We start from the raw sequence: 26,417 nt of genomic DNA on the forward strand, positions 1-26,417 counted from the left end.
AGCTCTGTAATGAGGGTGCCATTCGTATGCACTTCCATTGGTTCTGAGGGGGTTTCTTTTTCACACAGCTGCTTCTAAACAAAAGTCCAGCAGTCATTTGCCAGCAAACAACCAGGATGTACAGGGTTACATCACCAATCAGTCTCCAGAGAGCATTGTAGAAGAGGCTCAGGGCAAGTTGACAGAGCTGGAGCAGAGGATAAAAGAAGCCATAGAGAAGAACGCTCAGCTGCAGTCCCTGGAATTGGCACACGCTGACCAGCTCACCAAAGAGAAGATCGAGGAGCTGAACAAAACGAGAGAGGAACAAATTCAGAAGAAACAAAAGATTTTGGAGGAACTGCAGAAAGTGGAGCGAGAGCTACAGCTGAAGACTCAGCAGCAGCTAAAAAAGCAATATCTAGAGGTAAAAGCGCAAAGAATTCAGCTCCAGCAGCAGCAGCAGCAGCAACAGTCTTGCCAGCATCTGGGACTACTGACTCCCGTTGGGGTAGGAGAACAACTCTCAGAGGGAGACTATGCACGATTGCAGCAAGTGGACCCCATCTTGCTTAAAGATGACCCCCAGCAAGCTGCTGCGCAGACGGGTTTTGCACCAATTCAGCCTCTGGCCATGCCACAAGCTTTGCCTCTGGCAGCAGGTTCCTTACCTCCAGGGTCCATCGCAAACCTTACAGAACTGCAAGGTGTTATAGTTGGACAGCCAGTGCTGGGCCAAGCACAACTAGCAGGGCTGGGGCAAGGAATACTCACAGAAACACAGCAAGGGTTAATGGTAGCCAGCCCTGCTCAGACGCTCAATGACACGCTGGATGACATCATGGCAGGTGGGTTTGCATTGTTACGAGCAGGTATAATATTTGCTTGACCAGTTGAGGGTATGTCCACTTCTTTATATGTGTGTGTGTGTGTGTGTGTGTGTGTGTTTATGTATTCCCACGAGCTCTACAGCAAGTGCCACTCGCCCTGTGATCCCTGTCTTGAGGAGTGAGGAAAACTAGCTTTAACCTCTCAATTTGCAGGGCTGAGCTAATGGTGCCAGTTGGTCAGGTTGGTACAGTGGAGGTGGCAGTTTTAACTGTTAACTTCTGGGGGCCAGCGCTAGGTACAAACAGTTGTATTTTAGTCTGATTGTAGCTCAGGAACAACACCATGACAATGCTGGGTGGTACCTTGGACTAGGGGAGAGCTGACTGGGAGGAGGCTGTGAGCAACTGCAGCGCCACATGAAGCCTAAAATGTGTGAGGAGCTTGTCATCTGAATAAGAGTTGCTCTAGTTGGCCTTAAATAGTCTGTCTAGGGAAAGCTTTTACTCCTGTTTGGAAAAAAAGATGATAATCCTATGACTTGTAAAAATACCTGCTCATAAAAATGGCTGCTTTGCAGCCAGAAACATGTTTAGCCAGACCATCATCAGAGGCTTGTCTTCACTTCCGAGAATTCTTTACCCAGTGACATCAGGGGTTTAAGGCCTTGAGTAGTAAAATAAAAGAATGAAGCAGGTTTTATATGTGAGCTGTTAGTGTTGCTTTATTTCACACCCTCAGTTGTGTTGCACTAATCCCCTTTCCACGCTAAAGCAGCGGCTGCAGTGCTCACTGTGACTCCTCAGAGGAACCGGCAGGACATGGCACTTGATGAAAACGTACCCAGGTGCTCTTGGTTGAGCTGATGCACTTCTGTTTTCCCAAGTGCTGCCTATTTGAACCAAGCCTGCTTTGCAGAGCATGTCAGGGGGAGGGATGTGTGCCAGAGGGCAGCAGGTCTCGTCTCCCTGAAGGCTTTAGCCCAGACCTGGTCCTGCGTGTGCTGCAAGAGTTGGAGTATAATGGAGCAGAGTGAATGGAAGGTATGGTAAATGGTTAAACTGCCAGGTGGGAATTGTTTAAAACACTGGGAACACTTTTGAAATTAGGCACCTAATGAGTGACCTGGTATCCAGGCAAAGCCTCATTACAGCTGACACAGAGTTAGAGGAGCTGTGGAGATTCTTCAGTGGAATCCTCATGTTAGAACTGAAGCCTAGACATAGACTGGAAGTGAATAAAAATATGCATGAAAAAGTGTATAAAACTACATTTATCATGCTCTGATAGTGAAAATTTCTTTCCTGTGGAGATGCTGGGATACAGGACAACAGCAGTTCAAGAGTTGGGATAATGACAGTTCCTGGTAACTTATAAAGAATCTTTGCAATGCTCTTCAGTTATGTCTAAATATAACTTAAACCTGGAGTTAGGACATTTGCCATGTGTTTAACTGCATGTAACGTGTTGAGAAGGTGTGATTTGGGGTCACCTGCCACATACCCGAATTCCTGTGTGTGCCCTTTGGAGCATGGCAGGTGTTTGCAGTGTGAATTGGAGTGAATGTTTTTGTACTGCTCAGCCCCACTCGTTAGTACGTGTGTGCACATGCACCTGGGAACGAGGGCTCTCATTCTGGGAGGGGGCTGATTTTATGGGGGGTTGAAGTGAGAGCAGACACAGAGCTGAGTACAGAACTTCAGTGCCAGCCTGAGTACACACATCAGAATTCAGTGTGGAGCTGAAATGGGCTCAGTGTCACACAGAACTTTAAACAGCAGCCAAGTGTTTCATCGGTAGCTCTGGGTGTGGCTTTAATAGAAGCTTCTAGAGTATTCCCATGGATTTAAATTCCTGTTTCTGAGATGCCTTGAGTTTAGTTCCATGGCAGAGCTGTGGTTACAGCACCAGGTACAGAAACAAAGCTTCACCTTGCCTGTGCAAACTTGATTTAATGTGCATCTCTGTGCCTAATTAGTTGCAAACAATGAGTAAGTAGTAAATAATCTCTCATTTGTAGTGTTAGTTATGTAAGTCTTGAATGAAAACGTTTAATCTGTTGAGGGGTATTGTAAAGATACAGAAGAAAAAAAAAAAAGGCCCTATTTTTAAGTGAACTTTTTTCCAGGTAAAAACTATTGAAAGGGTTATGTTAAGCCCCAGAGCCTTACAAAGAACTTCAGGAATCTTGAAGCACTTGCTAAGATGAATTCCTGGAATCAACCTTGTGGGATGAGTCAATTCTAAATGCAACTGTCTAAATACATGACAAAGAGTCTGCATTGACTGTAGGTCCTTGCAGCTGTGGAGTGCCAGCATGCCAGGGGAATCAGGCTGTGTGCCAGCTGGGAGCCGAGCAGGAGCTGGTTTGGGGTGGGACTGAGGTGCCCCAGGGCACCTTGCAGGCTGTAACTAAAAACCAGCTGCCCTGGCTGAGGAGGGGTTTGCAGTGTCATCCCTGCAGCCCTCAGTCACAGCAGCAGTGCTGGCTTGGCACTGGGACTCAGGGCACAGCTGGGGCTGCTGTGAGCCCAGGCACTGCCTTGTTGCAGTGCAGTGTGGACCAGCTTTTATCCATCCACGCTGACCTTCCAGAGATAAGGAATTAGGGCACAAGGACAAGGCTGTGCCCGCAGTCAGCCAGCACTAGTGAGACAGAGCAAAGGGGAGTGGGAAGGTGTAAGACAAATGCTTCTCGGGAGGGGAGAAGGGAGCTGCTCTGAGGGGGCCTTTTCACATTTAAGTTATGAGAAAGTCAAGATGTGCCCAGAAAGAAATCAAGATAAAGAGCAGCTCTAGTGTCAGTTAGCACAAAACTGATGGTCTGAAATACTGTGCTGCTGAACTAGCTCTGAAGACTTGGTTAGCCCAGGCATGCAGTAACGATGTTTGCATGGTGGAGTACAGGCCTTGAGTTCAGTCTTGCCACTGGTCCATTAGAGTAGGTGGAGCAGAGGGAAAACTGCACTATCACTGTATTTAGATTTGATGATCAAACTAGTTGGCTACTCTTCCCAGTGCTCAGGGATGTTGTGAAAATCCGGCTTACTGAAAACTTTGAGTTTGGGCACTGTAAACATTCTGTTCTTTGCCCTTGGCATGATCATTATAAATTGGAACTCTGCACAGGTAATGTTGAAATAAATATATTCAAATCACTACCCATAAAATTAATGTTGTCTCCTAATGAAATGTGCTGCAGGGATATAAACTATATTTGTGAATTATTGATGAACCATACATGTATCTCTTTTGGGGGGTAGGAGGAGTTGGGTTTTTTTCTCCACCTCACTGCAAAAGTGAAAAATAGACTTTACCTGAATTAAGGCCTTCTTAACTAACTTTTTTTTTTTTTTAACTCTAAGAACTTTATTAGTGTCCCTTGAAACAAAGCAGATGTTCCTCAGTCCCCATACTGGGACAGGAACAGGAATTCTTAGCAACTCTTTAAAACACATGTGCTGTTTCTGACCTTACACCAAAATATTTTGGCATAGCTTCTGTATGTCTCTTTTAATCCATAGCAGTGGGATTTCTAAGGTGAGATAAGTTTTCAAAAGGCACTTGACCATAAAGATCAAGGGAGTTTGAATCCTGAATTCTAATTTACCCTTAAATATAAGGTTTATGATACTTTTTGCCTTAGAAGTTGGGGGTTCTTTGTTTCTCACAGTGCCATTTACTAGCTCTTTTGCTGGGATTTTGTGTAGGAAGTACAGAAATTAATAGTAAGTGTAGAACACAGGTGCCTTGCAGAGATGGGAGCACACAACTTGGAATATTAGGGTGCAGGCTTTGGGACAGCTGTTGGAAAACTTTGTTTGATTTTGCAGTTCAAGGTGCTTCTGTCAACTGGACAGAAGCGAGCAGTGCTTCACTCGCTCCTTTGCTGTCACACCTGAGAAACACCTGGAGAAATGATGGGGAGAAAACCCTTGAGTTCTTCTGAGGAAAAGTAGGAAAATGGGAGTTTTTCCCCAAAGGCTCTTTTAGATTCAAGTTTGCTCTGTACTTGGAAACCTCCTGTGTATGGAATGAGTTTTGGGGGGGAGTGTGGCAGTCGGTGCTCTCTGTGTCATGTCCATCCACTGTCATCCCTGTAAATGGTGTTACCTTTGCTTACCTAACACCTTGGCCAAAGCCTCTGCAAACTGGCTGTTCCGAAGCTTCCCCTTCTCTGGTTTCAGCAGATTCTGCCCTGTGAGCATCCTGACCCTGTTGCTTTTCCTTTGTGTTTAGGGGGTTGGGGGGTGAAGGTTGGGCAGACCTTTATATGAAAATATTTCAAGTGTTTTCAAAAACTGTGTAGATACCCGTTGATTGGAGTTGTTCTGCAGCCCTGCTTCTAAAGGTATGGAACTCTGCTCCAAACGATGGCTGATTTGTTGTAGGAAAGATCATCAGGTTAAAAAAAAAAATGATAATAATTTTTTTCTTGTGGTGGGCTTCTAGAAAACACATCAAGCTGATACTTAACTCTTTCTTTGATTGAATACAGTAAACCCTTTCCGTAGTTAAATTCAAAGAGGTAAATGTTCAAAGACTGGGTTAAATGTGTGCAATTTGTATATTGGTGGAAAATACAGTTTTCAGGGAGCTCTGTCTGTCGGTGGGAGTTCCCTTTATTGTCACGTCAAACTTGGAAGTGTTTTGCTTTGACTAAGTGTGGTTCTTCTGTCCAACAGCAGTGAGTGGAAGAGCATCTGCAATGTCAAACACTCCTACCCACAGCATTGCAACCTCAGTGTCCCAACCTCAGACGCCGACTCCGAGTCCCATCATTTCTCCTTCAGCCATGCTGCCCATCTACCCTGCTATAGATATCGATGCCCAGGTGAGCCTGCTGCTCGCACAGAGCCACAGAGCTGTTTCTCCCTGCACCCTCAGTAATTCAGCAGTGGCAAACAGCTCTCTTGCGTGGTGGATTGGGGTCTGGGGACTGGATTTGCTGCTTTTAGAAAGCCCGAACAACTCCCTGGAGAGTTGCAACCCACTTTCCTCTGTGCTCTCGCCAAACAAAAGAGAAGGTCTCTGAATGACTGAACACTTGTATTTCTTATTCCTTTGTTGTCAGGCTTATAAGAAACAGCAGAGTTGTCTACTGACAAATTAAATATGTTTCTGGCCTGATAGGCTAAGACAAAAATAAGCCTTAGAATGTTGCACACTGATTTTTCTGGTTGTGCTTCAAGTTGTTGGCCAGCGATCACAGACCTTTGTAAGTCTTGAAACTAATAATTTCTGTGTGTGTTTTTTTTTGGTTTTTTTTTTTGTTTTGTTTTGTTTTTGACAAGAGGAAATAATTCAATCTCTCATTTCCACTAAAGAAAGGGCTGTTTTGCATTGAAAATAATTGTTAAAAGGGCAACTTTGTGTTGACTTACAGCTAGCTGGCCATCACCAGAAAGCATGCACATACTACCTGGCATACATGTGTGCAGAGCTCTGGGCTGTACATAACATGGCTGAGGTTTGGGCAACATGCAGTAGAGGAAAGGCACGGGACTGTAGTGGAGAAAGGGAGAGAAACCTCTGGAAAGCCAGTCCTGGGTGCCTCAGCTGCTTGTGGCACTTGGCTTGGTTTGTGCTGTGACCAAGCCTTTGGTTGAACCACAGTGTTAAGAATTAAAGATAGAATTCTTACCTTCGTTATACCATCTAAAGGTCACAGTCAAGCAGTGGTAAAGAAGTTAATCTGGTTAGCAGAGCACAGATGACAGCTCAGTTCCTGAAGAATCTCAGTTCTTGTCAGGATTTCTTCTTAAATCTGCCAGCAGAGCTGACTTGAGAGTTAGAATCCTGTTAGGAACTTGCACACAGAAGATAGTTGTAGGGGAATCAGTAAACACATCTTTAGCTTATAAAATGTTTCTCTTGTTTTGGCTAATGTGCAGTATGGCAGGGGCTGTACTTGAAAAAGCTAATCTTTATCTTGTGTCCGTGGTGTCTGTGTGCTTTAGACCGAAAGCAACCATGACACAGCCCTGACACTGGCCTGTGCTGGAGGCCACGAGGAGCTGGTCCAGACCCTGCTGGAGAGAGGAGCCAACATCGAGCACAGGGACAAGAAAGGTGGGTGTCTCACCGTGGCAGTACAGCCCCTCTCTGCTTTTGCTTTTTTTTTTTTTTTTGCAGCCCCTCTCATTCCAGATAAACCCCCAGTAAACCCAGTCCTTGTGTGAAGCCTTTAGGCTTGATTTCCAGGGGGTTTAACTCGCATCACTTGAGCTATGAACGTGGACTCTTCAAACATCCTTCTCCATTTCAGGGTTTACTCCGCTTATTTTGGCTGCTACAGCCGGTCATGTGGGTGTTGTGGAAATCTTACTGGATAATGGAGCTGATATTGAAGCCCAGTCTGAGAGAACCAAGGACACTCCCTTGTCTTTGGCTTGTTCCGGAGGGAGACAAGAGGTGAAGTAAAACTTAACTCTTCAAAAGCAGTGTGTGAATTATATGTTGTGTCAGTACAGCAAAGCAACCTTCCAGAAAAGTTAGTCACTTAATTCAGCACTCTTATGTCAGGATGGTGTGTTTTAGAAGGATGCAAAGAGCTGCACATTGTTCACATTTTCCAATTTATACTTTAAAACACATCTTCTATAGCTTGCTTTCTCTCCTTTGATAACTGTGCAGGTGTCCTCGTGACTGTAGTCATTAGTGCCTCATTATGGGCCTTTTGCCAGCATAATTAGATACGATAGTGAATGTGATGAGTGTTGTTGAGACGAAGGAATTAGACACAAATGGGTTCCACAAATGAGCCACATCATGGCTTTTGGGAAAGAAAATGGGAAGACACTGGGCTTAGGGCAGTAGAGGTGATGTCAGGATGACCTCCTGCCCCAGTTTTAGTGTTTGATATTATATTTGTCCTGTGATTTCATGGGAAAACATTCTGATTGAAAATTATGCAGGTCTCATCTCAACATTTTTTATACCTAAGAACTGAAAGTGGAGCAAATTAAGCATTGCACAAGAGATGACACAAGGGGTTTTCACCTTGGTGTACATTGTTATTTTAAGTTGCCAGACAGTTGAGTTTCTTGTCAAGTCCTCTGCAGGAAAGGACAAAAAGCAGGAGTACTTTGTCTGCTGCATTCACATTGAATCTGTGGGTTTGGCAGTCCTTAAAGACCACTGAAATAATCATAAAAAGGTCTGGTTTTTCTTGCTGTGTTGTGCAATGTGGTATGAATGGCTGAAGCATGCCAATGAGAAATTGATTTACTACAGCAAGTTTTCCAGGGGCTTTGAGAACACAGTTGCAGCCTCGGCTGTTCATGGAGGCGAGGAGCTTAGGGAAGCAACTGACTGAGATGAGATGGCTTTCTTACCATTGACATCTTCCAGCAGTATATTCAGCCTTGAAAACCATTTGTCCTGGGATAGATTTGTAAGTTCTGGAGAAAACCAGATGTTCTTTCTTAACCCCCTGCAGGTGGTGGAGTTGCTGCTGGCTCGAGGGGCGAACAAGGAGCACAGGAATGTTTCTGATTACACACCTTTGAGCCTCGCCGCCTCGGGTGGCTACGTGAACATTATCAAGATTCTGCTGAACGCTGGGGCAGAAATCAATTCCAGGCAAGTCCCCTTTGCACCCCTCCTCTCCTGGCTTTAGTTGTGAGTTACGTGAGGCAAGTGCGTGTGTTATCCCTTTGTTTTCCCTGCCTAGTTTACTCTGTGTGGGCAGCGGGCGATGCTTTCGCAGCCATTGGGAGGTAGAAAACAGCTCAGGTGTGCATTGCACAGGTCCAAGGGAAGGGCTGAGCACAAGCTGTGCTCCTCACGAGAGATGCCCATACATTTAAAGCAATTAAAAAGTGGCATGCGTGGTGTTCCTAAGTGAAAGTACTTGTCCTCTGTGACGCTACTATGGACAACCTCGTGTAGGTTCAGTAGTAGTTGGTGTGTAGCTGATTTTTCAATCTTGGATGAGTACTCTGCCTTCACTAGTTAATCATAATCACCTTTATGAAATGACTTTTAAAGAGTTTTGGGGTTTTTTTCTTCCTTCTCTTTCAGAACTGGTAGCAAATTGGGCATTTCCCCCTTGATGCTGGCAGCCATGAACGGGCACACTGCTGCTGTCAAGCTGTTACTGGACATGGGCTCTGATATAAATGCCCAGATCGAGACCAACAGGAATACAGCTCTGACTCTGGCCTGTTTCCAAGGGAGAACTGAGGTGGTCAGCCTGCTGCTTGACAGAAAAGCCAACGTGGAACACAGAGCCAAGGTAAGGAGCAAACACTGCAGAAGTCTCCAAAAAGAGCTGCTTTGTAAGTCATCACTTGGCTGTCGTTACCTGATTTTCTTGCCTTTTTGTGCAAGTTAATTTCTCTAGTTCAGTTCTCCAGGCCGGTTAACTGAACTGAACCATATTTGGTCTAGAAAAAAAATGACTGTACTTAAAGGCGAGGGGTTTTGTGGTTACACGGTTCATCAAAAAGTGTGTTTCTTCTGAAGCCTTAATTCATCTTAAGGTGCTTATGAGCATAAGAATAATAAACCATTATGTTCCTGGAAGTTGAAATAAATCCTGGCTCTCAAGTGACCCCCCCCTCCCCCACCTCCTGAGTAATTGCTTCTTTTTCCTGCCTGCTTGTCCCAGACTGGTCTCACTCCGTTAATGGAAGCGGCCTCGGGGGGATACGCCGAAGTGGGCAGGGTCCTGCTGGACAAAGGTGCAGATGTGAACGCTCCCCCGGTACCTTCATCCAGAGACACAGCTTTAACCATTGCAGCAGACAAAGGGCACTACAAGTTCTGTGAGCTGCTCATTAGCAGGTACTGTATTTGCAAATGAACGGCTTAAAAGAGAAATATGGCCTTACTTAAGACTGATTTTCCTGATACACAATAATATTTCCCAATATGTGCTACAGGGTAGGCAGTGGGAAAGGTTCTGTGTCTGGGTCCGTTACTGTGAATCTGCATTTCTCCCAAGTGCTCAGGTGCAGCTGTCTTTGGTGTCAGAGTGCTTCCTTTTGCCCAGCTGCAGGGGTGTGAAGGGGTGTGTTTGGCGTTGCAGGGGGGCTCACATCGACGTGCGCAACAAGAAGGGCAATACTCCGCTGTGGCTGGCAGCCAACGGGGGGCACCTCGATGTCGTCCAGCTGCTCGTTCAGGCTGGAGCTGACGTGGACGCAGCTGATAACAGGAAAATAACTCCTCTCATGGCAGCCTTCCGAAAGGTAGGACGTGAAGTTCAGCTTGGCTTTTGTCTGGGATTGTCTTGATCATCCCTACACAGTTGTTAGAAGTAAAATGTAGCTGTCAGACACTGTGTCAGTTCATTCTAATACTTGGCATTGAATCTTCAAAAATAGGGGGGGGGTGTCACCTGTGTAATATCTGTGTTAAATTCTAATAGGAATTTGCTTTATAGGCAGTTTACTGAGGCTGGTTCTGGAGTTTGTCAGGGGTGAAAATTGCTGGGTGTTTGTGTGTGGTAGAACTGGGGGGCAACTGGGTTGGTTCATTATGCTAGAGAGGATGAGGACTTTGGTCAAAAAAGTGCAGTTTAGCCTGATTTGAGTCCAGAGATGATTGTTGTTAGCCAGGGAGTGGAGTTGAGGTGCTGCAGTAGTGGGAGAACCGTAGATGAGTGTAGGAACCTGCAGCTGGGAGAGCTGGGCATCTGCAGACTACGCAAAAAAAGGCAGAAGCCTGTGGGAGTACAGCTGGAGGAAGGGCAGCCTGTGACAGGTACTGCAATTGCGTGCCTCCTCTGGTGTCAGAAGGGTGCAGAAACGTGCCCCGCTAGTTCAGGAGGTGAGGAAGGTGTAAAAAAAAGTGTTGAGAGAGCATCACTTGTCAAGGAGTTGAAAATAAATATTTCTGGAGGAGTGCTGGGACTGGAGTGTTTGTCAGCCAACTGGGGGCAGCTGGACCGAGAGAAAGAGCCATCCTTGAAATTTGTTTGCAGGGTCACGTGAAAGTGGTGCGTTACCTGGTGAAGGAGGTGAACCAGTTCCCGTCCGACTCAGAGTGCATGCGATACATAGCAACCATCACTGATAAGGTAAGCTGGGAGGCAAGGGAAGATGGGAGCAGGAACGGTGCTGTGCCTCAGCTTTCCAGGCCACCCTGGGAATTCTCGTCGGAGTGCTGGCCACCAGCTTTCAGCCAGAGGACGAGTCCCGTGGGAATTCTTGAGAAAACTTATAGCAAAGAAATGGTTACTAATTCACAAGTGGGAGCTGGACATCACACATCCAAACACTTTGGAAAACTGAGGGTCGGTGTACTTCCCCATTTCAGGAGATGCTGAAGAAGTGCCACCTGTGTATGGAGTCAATTGTTCAAGCCAAAGATAGACAGGCTGCAGAAGCCAACAAAAACGCAAGCATTCTGCTGGAGGAACTGGACTTGGAGAAGGCAAGTGGGAAGGGTTTGGAGCTGGGAATATTTCTTCAGTGAAATTCCAGTTTAATGTTCCTTCGGGATGATAAGGTCGGTGTAAGTAGGTATTGAGCATAGAGGGATTTGTGTAATTACCATCATTGGAGTGTCTAGAGAGGAGCATCTTACTGTTCAGGTAATCTTTGATCTTTGCTATTAATCAGAGAAATAGGATCAGGAAACACCAATGTAACCTATTTCCTCTGGAATAATATTGTACCGAAAGAAGGATTTCTGAATATGTGTTTTTGGCGAGTGCAAGACAGATGGGCATTTTCCAGTCATAGGGATTTTAGGTCTAAGCCCTGTTTTGTGTCTTACACACGCTAATTTACTAGAAACCATAATACTGTCGTAGAAAGTTAACAGAAAAATCCAAGTCTAGAGTCCTAGGAAATAGAAAGCATTTGGATTTCTTTAAATGCACAGGAAATCTTGTAATGCTGTTCCGTGTGCTTGACTTGCAGCTGAGGGAAGAAAGCAGGAGACTGGCTTTGGCTGCCAAAAGAGAGAAAAGGAAGGAGAAGAGGAGGAAGAAAAAAGAAGAACAAAGGCGAAAACTAGAAGAAATAGAAGCAAAAAATAAAGAGAATTTTGAACTTCAAGCTGCTCAGGAGAAAGAGAAGTTAAAAGCTGAAGGTGATTTGTTACATTGCTACTGCATTTATTCTAAAAAAATAGAATGGAATTCCATATGAGTTGATATAAAAAGGGGAGAAGCTCCATGTTATGACATCCCATAATAGTTTTAGGGATGTCTGCACAGTTACTGGTTTTGAGTGGTGTTTGGAGCCTTGTGAAGTTACTCCTGAGTTGTTTGATAGGACAGGTGTGAATTGGAAAGCTAAACCACACAAGCTTCCTCAAGCCAGCTAAATTACTCCTGCTTTTTTATTCTTCCATCAGATGATCCCGAGGTGCCCATGGAGCCTCCCAGTGCTACCACCACCACCACCATAGGTATATCTGCCACCTGGACAACACTAGCAGGATCCCACGGGAAGAGGAATAACACCATCACCACGACAAGCTCCAAGAGGAAAAACAGGAAAAACAAAGTAACCCCCGATAACGTTCAGATTATATTCGATGATCAGCTCCCAATTTCCTATAGCCAGCCCGAGAAGGTGAACGGGGAATCCAAGAGCAGCAGCACCAGTGAGAGTGGTGACAGTGACAACATGAGGATCTCCAGCTGTAGCGATGAGAGCAGCAATAGCAACAGCAGCCACAAGAGTGACAATCATTCTTCCACGGCCAGCACTAACACCCAGAGCAACAAAAAGCAGCCGTCGGTGCTCGTCACTTGTCCAAAGGATGAGAGGAAAGCAGCTCCTGGCAAGTCATCCATCAAGTAAGTCCCTGGGACCCTGCATGCAAAATACAGGTCCTTTTTTTTTCTTTCCTTCCCCACATAATAACAGCACGTCACTTCTTTTACAGGTTGTCTGAAGTTATGAATGAAGTGACAAGTAATTCCTTGTCCACTTGCACAAAATCTGCTCCTTCTCCCCTTTCTTCTCCAAATGGAAAGCTAACCATTGCTAGCCCCAAACGTGGTCAGAAAAGGGAAGAAGGGTGGAAAGAAGTTGTGAGAAGGTAAGCAAAATATTCCCTTATTTCGCCTTGTTGCTGTCCTTTGTGTAGCCATCCCTGGAGATACTGAATAACCGTCTTGGGGGGGGTTGAGATTTCCCAAAACTGCTGCTATGAATCAGGAAATAGAAGATTATTTTGACCAACCTGCCCACAGCTTCTTGCCTTGGAAGCATTTCCCACTAAATATTGTTTCTTTTTTATACAGATCCAAGAAGGTTTCTGTTCCATCAACTGTAATTTCCAGAGTCATTGGCAGAGGAGGATGTAACATCAACGCGATCCGGGAGTGCACGGGAGCGCACATAGACATTGACAAACAGAAGGATAAAACCGGAGATCGGATAATCACCATAAGGTGAGCGGGAGCCCTCCTTTGCTCCTTCCTGTGGGGATCTCCTTATTGTAGAACACTTGATTGTATAGCAAAATGAAAAGCATAAAGGTTGGGGTGTGGCTAAATATATGGACTTGTTTAGTGAAGTAAATATTTTAACCATTTGGGGTTTGGGGAGAGTCAGAGTTTTCAACTTGAGCTTCTTGAGTAATTGTCAGCAGCAGGAAACTGCCAAGCTCAGTTTTCAGGTGAAGAGTTGTTCTCCTGTCTGTGTTAGCGTGACAGAAGGCAGGCTGGATCGTGGATCGTGTGCTGGAGGTTCTTGGCCGTAATGTGTGTAAATGCTTAGATGCGCTTTCCCCTTCCTTCCTTCTCGTAGGGGTGGCACAGAATCAACCAGGCAGGCCACGCAGCTGATCAATGCTCTGATTAAGGATCCGGATAAGGAAATTGATGAACTTATTCCAAAGAACCGTTTGAAAAGTTCGACCGCAAACTCCAAAACGGGGTCCTCGGCGCCTGCCACCACTACAGCTGCTAACAGTTCTCTCGTGGGCATCAAAGTGACCACCGTAGCTGCTTCGTCGGCGTCCCAGCCTGCCTCCGCCCTCTCCGTGCCTGCCATCTCCTCAGCCTCCACTCACAAGAGCATTAAGAACCCTGTGAACAACGTGCGGCCCGGTTTCCAAGTGTCCCTCCCGCTGGCGTATCCTCCTCCGCAGTTTGCACACGCTTTGCTGGCCGCTCAGACCTTCCAGCAGATCCGTCCTCCTCGGCTGCCCATGACGCACTTCGGAGGTACTTTCCCACCAGCCCAGTCCACGTGGGGCCCGTTTCCCGTTCGGCCGCTGAGCCCCGCGAGAGCCACGAACTCGCCGAAACCTCACATGGTGCCTCGCCACAACAGCCAGAACAGCAGCGGTGCTCAGGGGAACCCCGCGAGTTCTCTGACGACGAGTTCCACGGCGACCACCACTTCGGTGGCCTCCACTGTGCCTGGTTCTTCCGCGAGCGGCAGCCCGAGTTCCCCCTCGGTCAGGAGACAGCTCTTCGTCACGGTCGTGAAGACGTCCAACGCCACGACGACCACCGTGACCACCACGGCGAGCAACGCGAGCACGGCGCCCACCAACGCCACGTATCCGACTCCTACTGCCAAAGAACACTACCCCGCCTCCTCCCCCTCGTCTCCCTCTCCTCCCGCGCAGCCCGCGGGCGTCGCCAGGAGCAGTCCTTCCGACCGCGCGGCCGCGGCCTCTCCCAACAAAGGCGCGCCTTCGTCCGACGCCGACGCGGGCAGCCCGCCCGCGGCGGAAGCGAGCGGCTCGAGCGGCAGCAGGCAGCCCAACCCTGGCACCGGCGGCTCCTCCGTGCATCCCGCTCATCAGCAGCCCCCGGGAGCTCCTCTGCCGGAGGCCAGGCCCCCTCTCCAGCAACCTCAGGTTCCCGCTCCAGATCCTCGGCTGGTTGTGCCTCCAAATTTAGCAGCGACGAGCTCATCCGCTCCCGTGACGGGTCCGACCAACGCCCCGATGACCTACCCCGTGTCCCAGGCGTCCGTGGGGTCTGCCCAGCCCACAGCCAAGATGGAAACCCCGACCATCAGACCGCCTGTCCACGCAACCGGCAGCGTCCACAAGAATCCGGCTCCTGTGCAGAACTCCTCCGTCGCAGTCCTCAACGTGAACCACATCAAAAGGCCCCACAGTGTTCCTTCTTCAGTGCAGCTTCCTTCTACCTTAAGTACACAAAGTGCTTCTCAGAATTCGGCCCACCCGGCGAACAAGCCCATGGGGAACAACTTCAGTGCTACCCTGCCTTTCGGGCCCTTTAGTACGTTGTTTGAGAACAGCCCCACGTCTGCTCATGCCTTCTGGGGTGGGTCCGTCGTTTCATCTCAGACACCACCAGAATCCATGCTCTCCGCAAAGTCCTCATTTTTGCCAAACTCAGATCCGTTACATCAGTCTGACACTTCCAAAGCCCCAGGTTTTAGGCCACCGTTACAGAGGCCGGCTCCAAGTCCCTCAGGTAAGTGCGTTCTGAGTCCACGCCTTAATAATGCAGTTTATTCTGGATTTTTTTAAGCCAAGTAGAGCTCATTTTCCTTTTAAGTGTCCCCTCTCAAATCTGACAACTGGGTGGCAGCTGATGAGCTTGATAAAAGTCACTCTTTTTGCCATTGCAGGCTGCTCTGCTCCGATAGCTGAGATAATAAAACACTTGACTGTTGTTTCCACCTCCCTTCCCTGCCACCACCTAAGACCTGTTCTGGTTTGTGGTAACATGTCCTGAGGCTGCAAAAAAATATGCAGTGTCTTCCAAGTGTGAACTTGTAACTTACTGAATTTGAGCAAAAAAGGTTATTTCCTTGACTGCCTGAATTTTGTAGGGAAACACTGAGCCCTCTGCCCAAAGCAGAGGCAAGGGGTTGTCACAGAACCTGTTCCGTAGCTTTCAGAAGGTACAGATGTGGTTTGGGCCATCTCTGCCTGTTATGGTAGGACCTCTGAGTTGTTTATAAATCAATACAACAGCAGGTTTTTTCCTGCTTTGTGAATGTGATGGCGTTGAATTTTGTCAGCTTAATATACTTCTCAGCATGTTGGTATATGACTGTGTAACCACAAGATACACAAATATCTCAATCTCAGATCCCTAAGATTTTATTTTCCTCTTTCTTCCTCGATAGAGGACATGAAGGAGCAGTAAATCTTGTATTTTGAGTATCTTGGCTAATTGGTGTTAATAAAATAGGAATCATTCTTGATTTGTATGCACAGCACAATTGCCACACACGGTCCAGACTTGCAAAATGGAAAACTCGAGGCTCCCGGTTTTCTTTGGAAAATAGTAACACACCCTCACACCCCCCAAAAAATGCGTGGGATAAAAGTTTTCCTTCTTTCCATCTTATTTCCGTAGTATGGGCAAGCTCTTGAGGGAGGTGCTGGAGTCCTGGGAGTCACTTGTGCCTGTTTCTCTCCTAGGTATTGTCAGTATGGATTCCCCCTATGCTTCTGTAACACCTTCTTCTACACACCTGGGGAACTTTGCCTCCAACCTTTCGGGAGGGCAGATCTACGCGCCCGGGGCACCTCTCAGCGGAGCACCTGCAGCTGCTAATTTTAACAGACAGCATTTTTCCCCTCTTAGTTTATTGCCCCCGTGTTCATCAGCATCCAGCGGTGAGTTCTGCTCAGCAGGCAGCTGGTGAGAAGCTGCCCTGTAAACACAGGGGTGTCACACAACTGTGTAAGGGATTCCGGGAGAAAATCCTTAGGGCGGGTTCTGGTGCCTTCCTGCATCTTTGGCCCCTGCAGTCCTGCCTGTGCAGTGCAGTTTTTTGGGCAAAAGAATAAGAAGCTGTTGAGTGTTGGCTTATTCAGGGAACAAGTTAGCCTGATTTATTGGCAAAAATAGTGACAAATAAACCCCACAGGGAACAAATCAGGATTTCAAAAAGGAAATTAAAAAAGGAGGAAAAAAATAAACCCAACACCAGCATGGATTTCTTTGGGTTTGTTTCAGCTCTGGTTGTGGCTGGAATCCTCAAATCCTCTTGTTTCTGATAGATAGTGATGCTCAGTTAAGGTTTTGTCATGTGTGTGCAGTGACTGGGCTGCCAGGGCACGATAAGCATTTTATATAAGGGACTGAATCAATGGTGAATGTGTCTCTGATCTGAAAGTAAGACTGAAATTTATCCTGAAGTGCGTGCTGGATGAACCTGGCATTGAGCACCTCCGCACTGCCAGTTGCTGGATGTTCAGGGCTGGGTTTGTGGCATCTGGCTATCACCACTAAGCGCTCCTGTTGCTCTCCTTGCAGAATCTCCTGCCCAGTCTGTGTCCTCTGGAGTACGAGCACCCTCTCCCACCCCTTCAGCAGTGTCCTTGGGATCGGAAAAGCCCAGTAATGTTTCTCAGGACAGAAAAGTTCCTGTTCCCATCGGGACTGAACGGTCTGCACGTATTAGACAAACTGGAACGTCTACTCCTTCTGTTATTGGGAGCAACTTGGCTGCTCCAGTGGGACACAGTGGGATCTGGTCCTTCGAAGGTATAGGTGGCAGTCAAGGTATGTGGTGTTCATAGCTGCACTTGAATTGATCACAGTGTTGTGTTCCCAGACTCTCTCCAGTGCTGGAGGATGATGCAGAAGTGAGTGCCTCAAAATACTGGAGTGCTCTTTCCCAGGGATTTGGAGCAGGGACCTCTGTTTGCCCTCCTGGCCAGTTAGTTGTGTTTTAATGAGGTCTCAGAAAACAGTTCTGAAATGCCCTGGCTGCAAAGATCTGGTACTCCAAGTAAGAAGTAACAGGAAAAATAAACCCACAGGGTTTACAAGGGTGAAGTGGGTGAGGATGATTGGATTTAGGAAGAGGGGAAATTAAGGTGTCTTAGGATAACTGTCTGGGGTTTTTCTGTTGATGAAAGAGATGCTTTGTACAGTAGGAGATAGTATTTCATTTGTAGCCAAGAGAGAGCTTTGTGTGCTGAGGATGGTGCTTTTATAAAGTGGTAATGTTCTACATTTGAGTTTTGTTTTTTCCAGCCACTTGCATTTTACCAGCACAAGCTCTCGGCTGTCCTGGAGTCACATAGAATGTAGTGTTTCATAATTTATTAATAACTTCAGCAAACTCACCAGGAGTCTCGGATGCAACTTAGAGGAGACTGATGAATTTTTGTCATGTTGATGGGGGGTTTTTGAGGTGGATTTTTAGTTTCTGTGGGGGAGGTGTGAATCATGAGACCATGTTGGATTGGACCTCTGGAGGTCCTGTCAGCCTCCCGCACAGAACGGGGTTTGCCATGAGGCTGGACAAGGCTGCTCAGGGCTTTATCCAATCTGCCCGGGAGAACCTGCAGGGATGGCAATGGGAACTGCTCAGCCCCTCTGAGCAACCTGTTCTGCTGCTTGACTGAGTCCAGACAGCTTAAGGTTTTAACTGAGTGACTGCCCTGGGGTTTATCCCCAAATACAACCCCCACTGTACTTCACTAGTGGTCTGTTCCCAGGTAAGGCTTTAGAAATTGAATATTTGTTTCCATTGTCTGGCTGTAAAAGTTGTCCTTGTGCCTATCTTGGCCTTCAGAATGCTTCTTGCTTTCTACTTTTTTCAGTTACTTGAATATTTGATTTTCAGTTCACAACAGGATTGGCTTTTCTTAACTATTAGGATGCCTCAGAAATGTTTTTGTATCCCTTCTCCAAATATAATTTCCTTACAGTTTTGTTTTGAAAACGGCTTTTTGAATGTCTGAGGTTTGAACTGTAGCACTGCTACCAAGTTCCCCCTGGTGAATTCACGTAATTAGTACACGAGCACAAGTCTGGAGCTGGTCATTTTGGGTTTTGCTTTGCAAAAGGACTCCTCTGTCTCTTCGAATATTCAGTAATTAATGGAAGAATGGAATTAATGGGAATGAAGTGGGGCAAATAGTCTTCACAGCATACATATACCCTTTCCACAGCACCAAAGGCACAAGGCATTGAGGTTTTTGGAGGAGGGGGAGTTAGCCCAAAAGCCAGCTTTGCTGTTGAGTTGGAGGAGAATGGCAGGGGCAGCGCTCTGCTCACAGGTAACTGTTCCCAGCTCCTGGCCCCGCCGCAGGGCTCTGGCCTGGGGGCTGCAGGGGCCGGCTGTGGGGCTCCCCTGCCACACGGGCCACAGTTTTAGTGGGTGCAGGAGCTGCAGGCTGAGCACAGGGCACGGCTGAGGCTGGGAAGGGCAGGAGGAGGGGGTGTGGTGTGGATAACGCCGTGTCTCTGTGCCGTCAGATAAAGTGGACTGGTGTCACAGCGGGATGGGGAGCCACATGATCCACCGGCCCATGTCTGACCCGGGCGTGTTCTCACACCAAGCCATGGAGAGGGACAGCACGGGAATCGTCACGCCCTCCGGTACATTCCATCAGCCCGTTCCTGCAGGATACATGGACTTCCCAAAAGTCGGGGTAATGACCTTGGGCCTGAGAAGGCAGCACAAAGCCCTCTTAGTGCTTCTGTCTGTGCAGGGGTAGCAGCGGCCACGAAAACGTCCTGACTGTTGCTTTTCCTTGCCCTCAGGGAATGCCTTTTTCTGTGTATGGGAACGCCATGATTCCTCCCGTAGCCCCCATCACAGATGGTACTGGAGGCCCCATCTTTAACGGGCCTCACGCTGCTGACCCATCTTGGAACTCGCTGATAAAGATGGTTTCAAATTCCACGGAGAACAACGGGCCTCAGACGGTAATTGTTCCCTTTTTTCACACGGTGTTTTTTACCCCAAACCATCACGATTCCTGTCGGTGCTGTTCTGCATTTGGGAAAACAAATTTTGGGGCAAAATTTGATAGGAAAAGCCATTTATTTTTGCTGTTAGTTAAGCTTTCCCTTCCCAAAAATGGAAAACAGCAGGGGGTTGTTGTTGGACTCCTGACTGTGTTAGTGCTCGTAGGAAGGGACTCAAGTAGCTCTGTAGGAAGGGGGTAAGTAGCTCTTTGCTGCCCTGATCTTGCCTGGCTTGCCCACTATATATAATTTAGGCAGAGGGTTTAATTCTCCTAAACCTCTTGTTCCTACTCAGCAACTAATACTCTAATGGAACATCAGTAGCTCTTGTCAGATTGTATCCTGTGCTTATGTTTAATTAGACACTGAGCTCTGTTACACTGTTACTAAATAAAGATGTTTCTGGGCTTAATTTGCTTGGGAATGATCCAAGCTCCAGGGAAGGGCTCTCAGCTCTGGCAGACCACAGGTGTGTGGAAGAGGGGGTTTGGCCACAGCTCGGGTATCGCTCTGAAGTGGCTCCTGACCACAACAAGGTGGTTTCCGGTTCAGTGAGGAAACCTTGTCCCCCCAAAAAAGCTTTACCTGGTTAGACTTGGGTTTCCCCAGAGCTGAGGGCGTTGGGGGGAGACAAAGTGCCAGAACACAAGTTACTGATTGATACCAAGTGTGAACTGGAAGAGGAGGGTGAGTCTCTTGCTCTGGGACTGGAGGGATTCGGGCACTGGCCTTGCAGGTACCTCGGCACATGCAGAGGGTCCTGTTAGTCCCCCTGGGCCCCGCAGTGCCCCGGGACTCGTGCCCTGCTCTGAGCAGCCCCGAGCGCGGAGTTAACGCGGCTGTCTCTTGCAGGTGTGGACTGGAACTTGGACACCTCACATGAACAGTGTGCATATGAACCAACTGGGCTGAGTGGGATCAACGTGCTGGCCTTGAGATTCCTTGTTTTGCAGAGGAAACCACAAATGGCAGAAACAGTTTATGTGCTCCCAGATCATTCTACTGATGTGCTTGACTGAAGTGTGTAGGCTTTTTGCAGAAGAACTTACTAACTGACCTTTTTCTGTGAACATTGTGACCACCCATTCCCCACCATCATATGTTTCAACTTAGTTAGACTTTCTTCTTTCCTTTCCTCCTCTTTTTTTTTTTTTTCTGACATAACTTTCTGTTGAAGCTGTTCTTTGGCTGGTTGGTTTTAGTACTGTAAACTGCTTCTGAGCAAACACAGAAATTTAGCAAAATTATGTAAACTTGATCCTGAAGTTTTAGAATGGCAAATAAATGTACAATTGTTTACATAACAAATGGCTAAGCAGAAAGTAAATTTCAATATGTCAGTTATAGAGGCTCTACTTTATGTAGACTTAAATTAATGTGAGATATGTACCTTCATATTCAGAAATCTGGATGTTTCCTTCATACATTAAACTATTAATAAGCATAACTTTTCTACTTGTGTAATTTAAGTACATTATGAAAACAAAAAAAAAAAACCACCAGGCATTATCAGAGGGCTTTTCCCAAATAAATGTGTGTTGGATTGTTTTGAGAATACATAACTTCTCTGCTTGAAATGAGAGCTTCCCTCCTGAAAGCTCCAAAGGCGGGTTTATTCCAGAATAAGCCCTGTGAAGGTTTATTTGGAAAAGTCCAAGTGGGAATTCCCTTACAGCCACTGTCAGGAGCTGTCACCTGTGAACAGCAGTACTGGGAGGTAAAGGCTGGGGGGGTCCTTTGAGGCCAGACTGGGTGAGCAGTGCCACAGATCCAGTCAAGATCCCCCTGCAGTTCCTGCACTTAGTCTTTAAAGGAGATGTACAACTCAAATTAAAGAAGTACTATTTGGTTTTATTATGGTGCTCCTTTGAAAGCCAGAAAAAACACCCCTGTTGCCTTTTACATACTGTGGTATTTGAAATGGGCACATGCCTTGTACATACCCATGTCCCTTTGGTGCTCTAAATAAAAGCAAGCCCCTTTTTCCAGCTGCAAATACAGCCTGTGAAGATCTGGTGGGAGCAACCTGGATCCTGAAATGAAGAACTGCTCAGGAAAAGGATTGAAACTCCATCTCTCACCTTACTGTGGTCGTACTGTGTCCTTCCCCTCTGCTGTGTGAGCGGCAGCTTTCTGCTACGTCATTTGCTTAAGGCTTTAGTGCTGTTTGAGATTATTAATCCTACTCAGAACCAGTACTCATTATTGATTAAGACCATGAATTCCAGAGGATTTGGTAACCTGACAGCTCAGTCCATACTTGGGCCACCACAGGCTTGATGCCACCACTGTGGCTGGACAATGGGAAATCCTGGGTGGAGGGAACTGGACTTTTTTTTTTTTTCCCCTCAGATATAATTTTTTAATTCTTTCACAGTATAATGCTTTTTATGTGTCCAATAAACCAAGGAACATGCTCTTCTGGGAGCTGGCAGGTGCTCTTTTATTTGAGAAAAGGGAACAGACCCAGGGAGGAAAACATGGTGCAGAGGTATTTAGGCCTCTCCTTGCCACACAAGAGGGGAGGAGACACAGTTCAGAACCTGGCTGGGCAGGAGAACACCGCTGATGTGGAACAAATAATTGCTCATGAATGATTAATCGCTCGTGAATACAGATCCCAGGCTGAGAAAGCTGGGGCTGTTCAGCCTGGAGAGCCTCGCCGCACCTTTCAGTACGTGAAGGGGCCTGCAGGGTAGCCGGTGAGGGACTCGTGGGGAATTGCGGTGCCAGGACAGGGAGTAAAGGGGTACAAAGGGCGAGAGGGGCGGTGTCGGTCAGGACCGGGGAGGGTGGGGGCACACCGGCCGGGGCTGCCCTTCCCTTTGCCCTCAGCCGCCATGGCGGCCGCGGCCTCGCGCGCCCCGCCCCCGGGTGGGCGGCGCACGCGCACATTGTGTGAGTGGGTGGGTGGGTGGCCATGTGGCGGCTGGCGCGGGCCCCGCGGGCGCTGGCGGCGGCAGCGGCGGGAGCTGGGACGGGAGCGGTCGGTCGCGGAGGGAACGGTGGCTGGTACGAGTGGGCGGCGAGCTCCGAGCCCGTGCACTGGGCCGAGGGCGGGCTGGCGGCGCTGCAGGCGGCCACCGGGCTGCCCTGGTGGGCCGCCATCGCCGGCGGGGCCGCCCTGCTGCGAACCGCAGTCACCCTCCCGCTGGCCGCGCACCAGGGGCGGCTGCTCGCCAAGGTGGGGGCGCTGGGGGCGAGCAACAAGCGTCTTAATAACAATTCGTTTATTGCACCGGGCCTCGCGAGTTTGGGTTTTTTGGGTTTGGGAGGGCTCTGAGGGGCGGGGGAAGCTGTAGAGGGAGGGGCTGAAGGGAGCGAGGAATAAACGTAACAATTATTTTATTGCACCGGAGTTTCTAAAGTACTTTTGTTAATTATCATTGAGGTGGCATTGAAGTGGGTGGGTTTTTTAAGTAAAGTAGCCGGTCACAAGTCCTGAATAAAGGCAAAAAGATGCTTGTTAAGAACTGCCCCGATTTCAGCTGGGATAGAAACAATTTTCTTCTTAAAAAGGGTTAGATATTATAATATCTAATAAAATTTTATCTTCATGTAGCAGTATCTTAGATTGTTACTGTAAATACTTGTCACTGTTACGCTTGCCAGTGTTATTTACGCATGGTTATATTGTTTAAAGATGAAAGGTGTTCACTTGCCTTGTCTGCTAGACATTCACGAGATGCTCTGTCCTTCACAGCCGTGTGTAATACCTGTATAGGTATTAAATTACACAGCGGTAATTAATATGGGTAATATCTGTACGGTTGTTCAGTTATATTATACAGTGACAATGAATATGGTTAATGTCTGTACAGGTTTTTAATTACACTGGGATAATTAATAACAGAGGAGGGAAGAGGAAGTGGCTGTTGCCTGCAACTTTGCCCAAACATTTCTCCTTTTCTTTAGCTAGCTGGAAAACTTGCAGCCCGAGATTAAAGGACTCGCCGAGCGCCTTCGCTATGAAGTGTCAGTGCGTGGAAAGCAGCTGGGCTGGTCTGAAAAGGTGGCCAGGTATGAGGGGATTGTACACACCTCACAAATCCATTCCAGAGGGAGGGGTGGCAGCAGGGAACAGCCCACAAAGGTTCTGCCATTGTGCCCAAAGCTTAGATTTTCTTTCCCCTCCTATAATTTATTTTCTCTCTCCCCTTTCAGACTTTGTTTATTTTAAAGCTCTGAACTGTTGTTTCTCTCTCTCCCAGGTTCCACTTCAAGAAGAACCTGCGGAGGGTTGTTACGGAGCTGTACATTCGGGACAACTGCCACCCCTTCAAAGCCACCTTGCTGGTGTGGGTGCAGATCCCCGTGTGGGTCTGCGTGTCCCTGGCTCTGCGCAACTGCAGCGTCGGTGCCCTGGGCTCAGAAGGTGATTAACATGGACAGGTGTTAATTAAGGTGTTAAACACCCTTTCATTGGCACTTTTTACTCACTTACTGTTTTCACAGGCCCTCTGTTGGTTACAGAACACAATCTCTTGAACTGGATGTATAAGCTGATATAAAAAGTCAGCTACTGAGTTTCTAAACTTAATATAATTCGAACTTAGTTTTAAACTTAACATAGTCTGATAATCCTATTTAGCAAGTAACATTACCCATGCCACAGAACACTCACTATTAATCTGCATGGTTTTTCTTCCTTGTGAAATACTATAGACAAGGTGGATGTGTGATGGTTTTTAAATTAAAAAAAACATATATATATTTATTTTAGAGGTGAGTTTATAGTTTGTTCTTCTAAACAACAATGTTTACACAGTTATTAATAAAAACATAATTATTTCAAAAACATGAAATAAACACTGTAGGCTACTGCATTCTTATTTTCCTCATTGACTTGTAAAGTGGTGGTTGAAATCAGAGCAGTTTTTACTGCAGGTTTACCTGTCAGTGGCTGTTGAGAGCTAAGCTGGGTCTCAGCTTGTATCTCCCACCTGTTTACTTGCATTGATAGCAGATTGTTAAAATCTGTTAAACCAAAAATTTTTGCTTTAGCAGTATTTATCACGCCGATAGAATGTACCTAGAAAGTTGTATGGTTGCATTGCAATGCATGGGACAGTTCTGGCTCGCTTGAGGCAGCAAATCCTACTGAATTCTGTACTTCCCTTAAATTCTTCTTCTAGTTCAAGAGCAGTTTTCATCAGGAGGAGCACTGTGGTTTACAGACCTCACGGCGCCTGATTCCACGTGGATTTTGCCCGTTTCCCTGGGTCTGGTGAATCTGCTGATAGTGGAGGTACGCTGGTGGAATAAACAGGGGGATTGCAAAGGGATAATTCTTTTCACAGAATTTTTAGACAGTATTACCCACTTATAAGGGTGGTTCCAGGTTATCACTGCTTTAAAGGCGCTGGGCAGGACTGAAAAACAGCCTCTTGTTCTGTGCATTTGAATGTGTCGGTGTCTTGTTCAGAGCTGACAAATTGTCATGTGACGTGTCTCAGATTTACTTGAGCCTCAGTAAAACTCAGTTTTCACTGAAATTTCTCTTAGAATGATGTTTTAAGGAGCTTTCTGGGAGTTAACCCTCAGTTTGGTCATTTCAAGAAGAACCTGTTTATAACTGTGAATGTCTCCTCTTTCAGATGTTTGCTTCGCAAAAAAAAATGCAAGTGTCCAGGTTCCAGAAGCTTGTGACGAATTTGTTCCGTGTGGTGTCAGTGGTGATGATCCCTGTGGCTGCCACAGTGCCCTCCGTAAGTACTGAGGCGACTTTCGTGGCTCTTCACCCGGGACTGGTATGTTGTGGTGCCTAAAAGGCAGCCCAGATGCCTCAGGGGGTTCGTATTTCTGCCGCTGTTTGCTCGAAAACAAATCAGATGTTTTGTCTGCGAGTGTGTTTAAATTCTTCATGCCTTTGGATTATTTTTGTCCAAGAAGGAAGAATCTGCAAGCTTGGAGGGACGTTCAGAGCAAGTTAATGCCCTTTGTGTGGTCTCAAAACTAAGAGAAAAACTTTATGTGAAGTGATATAGGCAAGGGATTGTTAAGTGAAAGAGGAAACCAGCCTAGTTTTAAGTGGGGAAATTTTCCAGAGTTTTCTTCAAACACTTCTCATTTTTACCAGGTGTTCTGTTGCAGAATGTTCTTAGCAAAGAACAAAGTGTCTGGTTGTTTTCTCATCAGTTTATAGTCTGAACTACAGAAGTGGAAACAAGTTTAACATGCCTTAATTTATGAACTGCAAGCCTCAGTGTAGATGACACTTTTCCCTAGAAGAGTTCAGAGACACAGACAGTTACATCTGATACAGCAGCCATTATTGTTAGTGAGAGGAGTGTTTCAGGTGGGTTATTCCTGTCAATAAGTGGGGGTAGCCCACGGCTGTGGTTTGGGAAGAGCTGCCTAAAGCTGGTGTTTTCCTGGCCTCCAGGGAGCTGAGCGAGCTGTGTTTGTCTCCTTGCAGTCCATGGCGCTGTACTGGCTGTCCTCGAGCCTCGTGGGGCTCTCCCACAACCTCCTGCTGCGCTCTCCTGCCTTCCGACGCCTGTGCCGCATTCCAGGGACCAAATCCGACTCGGATACTCCTTACAGGGACATAGCGGCTGCCTTGGCTGCCAAGTACGGCTTTAGGAAATGACATCCCTGAGCTGCAGGAAGAGCTGTCTCAGGAGCGAAGCAGTGCTGTTTAACGGAGATGTACTTATGTGCTGTGTATTTATTTTCCAAATAAAGCCCTGAAGGCCAGAGAGAGGGATTGGTCTGCACAGATATGTCTGCACTGGGAACTTTGTTTCAGGGACGCTTGTTTTGCAACTCCAACAGTCCAATAATCCAGGTTTGTCTCCAGAATTATTGTAAGGAGCTGTGCAGGTGAGTGTTAAATAAAACTGTGAGTCATATAAGCCTGCCTCTTTTTTACTGTAAGGTCCTAAAGGTAAAGAGGTTGTTTTGGTTTGTTGGTTGTTTTTTTTTTTTTTTTTGTTAAAGTGATCATGAAATACTTATTTAAGTTTTTAAAATATTCCAAGTTAAT

The 26,417-nt window shown here is 46.9% G+C and overlaps 2 protein-coding genes across 4 annotated transcripts in view; both read left to right on the forward strand.

The window, feature by feature from the left end:
- Nucleotides 1-20,876, forward strand: part of ANKRD17 (ankyrin repeat domain 17) — a 69,116-nt gene extending 48,240 nt beyond the window's left edge. For 2 of the 3 annotated variants that reach the window (XM_050320615.1, XM_050320618.1), the window contains exons 15-34: nt 69-827; nt 5,493-5,641; nt 6,768-6,879; nt 7,076-7,221; nt 8,249-8,391; nt 8,833-9,046; nt 9,422-9,597; nt 9,842-10,004; nt 10,739-10,834; nt 11,074-11,190; nt 11,682-11,853; nt 12,121-12,568; nt 12,658-12,813; nt 13,019-13,168; nt 13,527-15,178; nt 16,138-16,335; nt 16,979-17,227; nt 18,935-19,110; nt 19,223-19,387; nt 20,282-20,876. In XM_050320615.1, coding sequence (XP_050176572.1) covers nt 69-827; nt 5,493-5,641; nt 6,768-6,879; nt 7,076-7,221; nt 8,249-8,391; nt 8,833-9,046; nt 9,422-9,597; nt 9,842-10,004; nt 10,739-10,834; nt 11,074-11,190; nt 11,682-11,853; nt 12,121-12,568; nt 12,658-12,813; nt 13,019-13,168; nt 13,527-15,178; nt 16,138-16,335; nt 16,979-17,227; nt 18,935-19,110; nt 19,223-19,387; nt 20,282-20,341 — 5,501 coding nt within the window. In that variant the 3' untranslated portion in view covers nt 20,342-20,876. The remainder of the gene's footprint in view (nt 1-68; nt 828-5,492; nt 5,642-6,767; nt 6,880-7,075; nt 7,222-8,248; nt 8,392-8,832; nt 9,047-9,421; nt 9,598-9,841; nt 10,005-10,738; nt 10,835-11,073; nt 11,191-11,681; nt 11,854-12,120; nt 12,569-12,657; nt 12,814-13,018; nt 13,169-13,526; nt 15,179-16,137; nt 16,336-16,978; nt 17,228-18,934; nt 19,111-19,222; nt 19,388-20,281) is intronic. The other variant, XM_050320617.1, reaches the window with a different exon arrangement.
- A 1,469-nt stretch (nt 20,877-22,345) lies between these two features.
- On the forward strand, nt 22,346-26,274 carry LOC126642752 (cytochrome c oxidase assembly protein COX18, mitochondrial). The gene is made up of 6 exons (XM_050320624.1): nt 22,346-22,613; nt 23,349-23,449; nt 23,641-23,804; nt 24,565-24,677; nt 25,027-25,137; nt 25,848-26,274. Exons 1-6 carry the CDS (start codon nt 22,350-22,352, stop codon nt 26,019-26,021), a joined length of 927 nt encoding a protein of 308 aa, XP_050176581.1. The 5' UTR covers nt 22,346-22,349; the 3' UTR covers nt 26,022-26,274.
- Nucleotides 26,275-26,417: the final 143 nt, after the last annotated feature.

The sequence above is a fragment of the Myiozetetes cayanensis genome, unplaced genomic scaffold (genome assembly GCF_022539395.1).
Source record: "Myiozetetes cayanensis isolate MyiCay16 unplaced genomic scaffold, myiCay2020 scf24, whole genome shotgun sequence".
In the NCBI taxonomy this organism is placed as follows: Eukaryota; Metazoa; Chordata; class Aves; order Passeriformes; family Tyrannidae; genus Myiozetetes; species Myiozetetes cayanensis.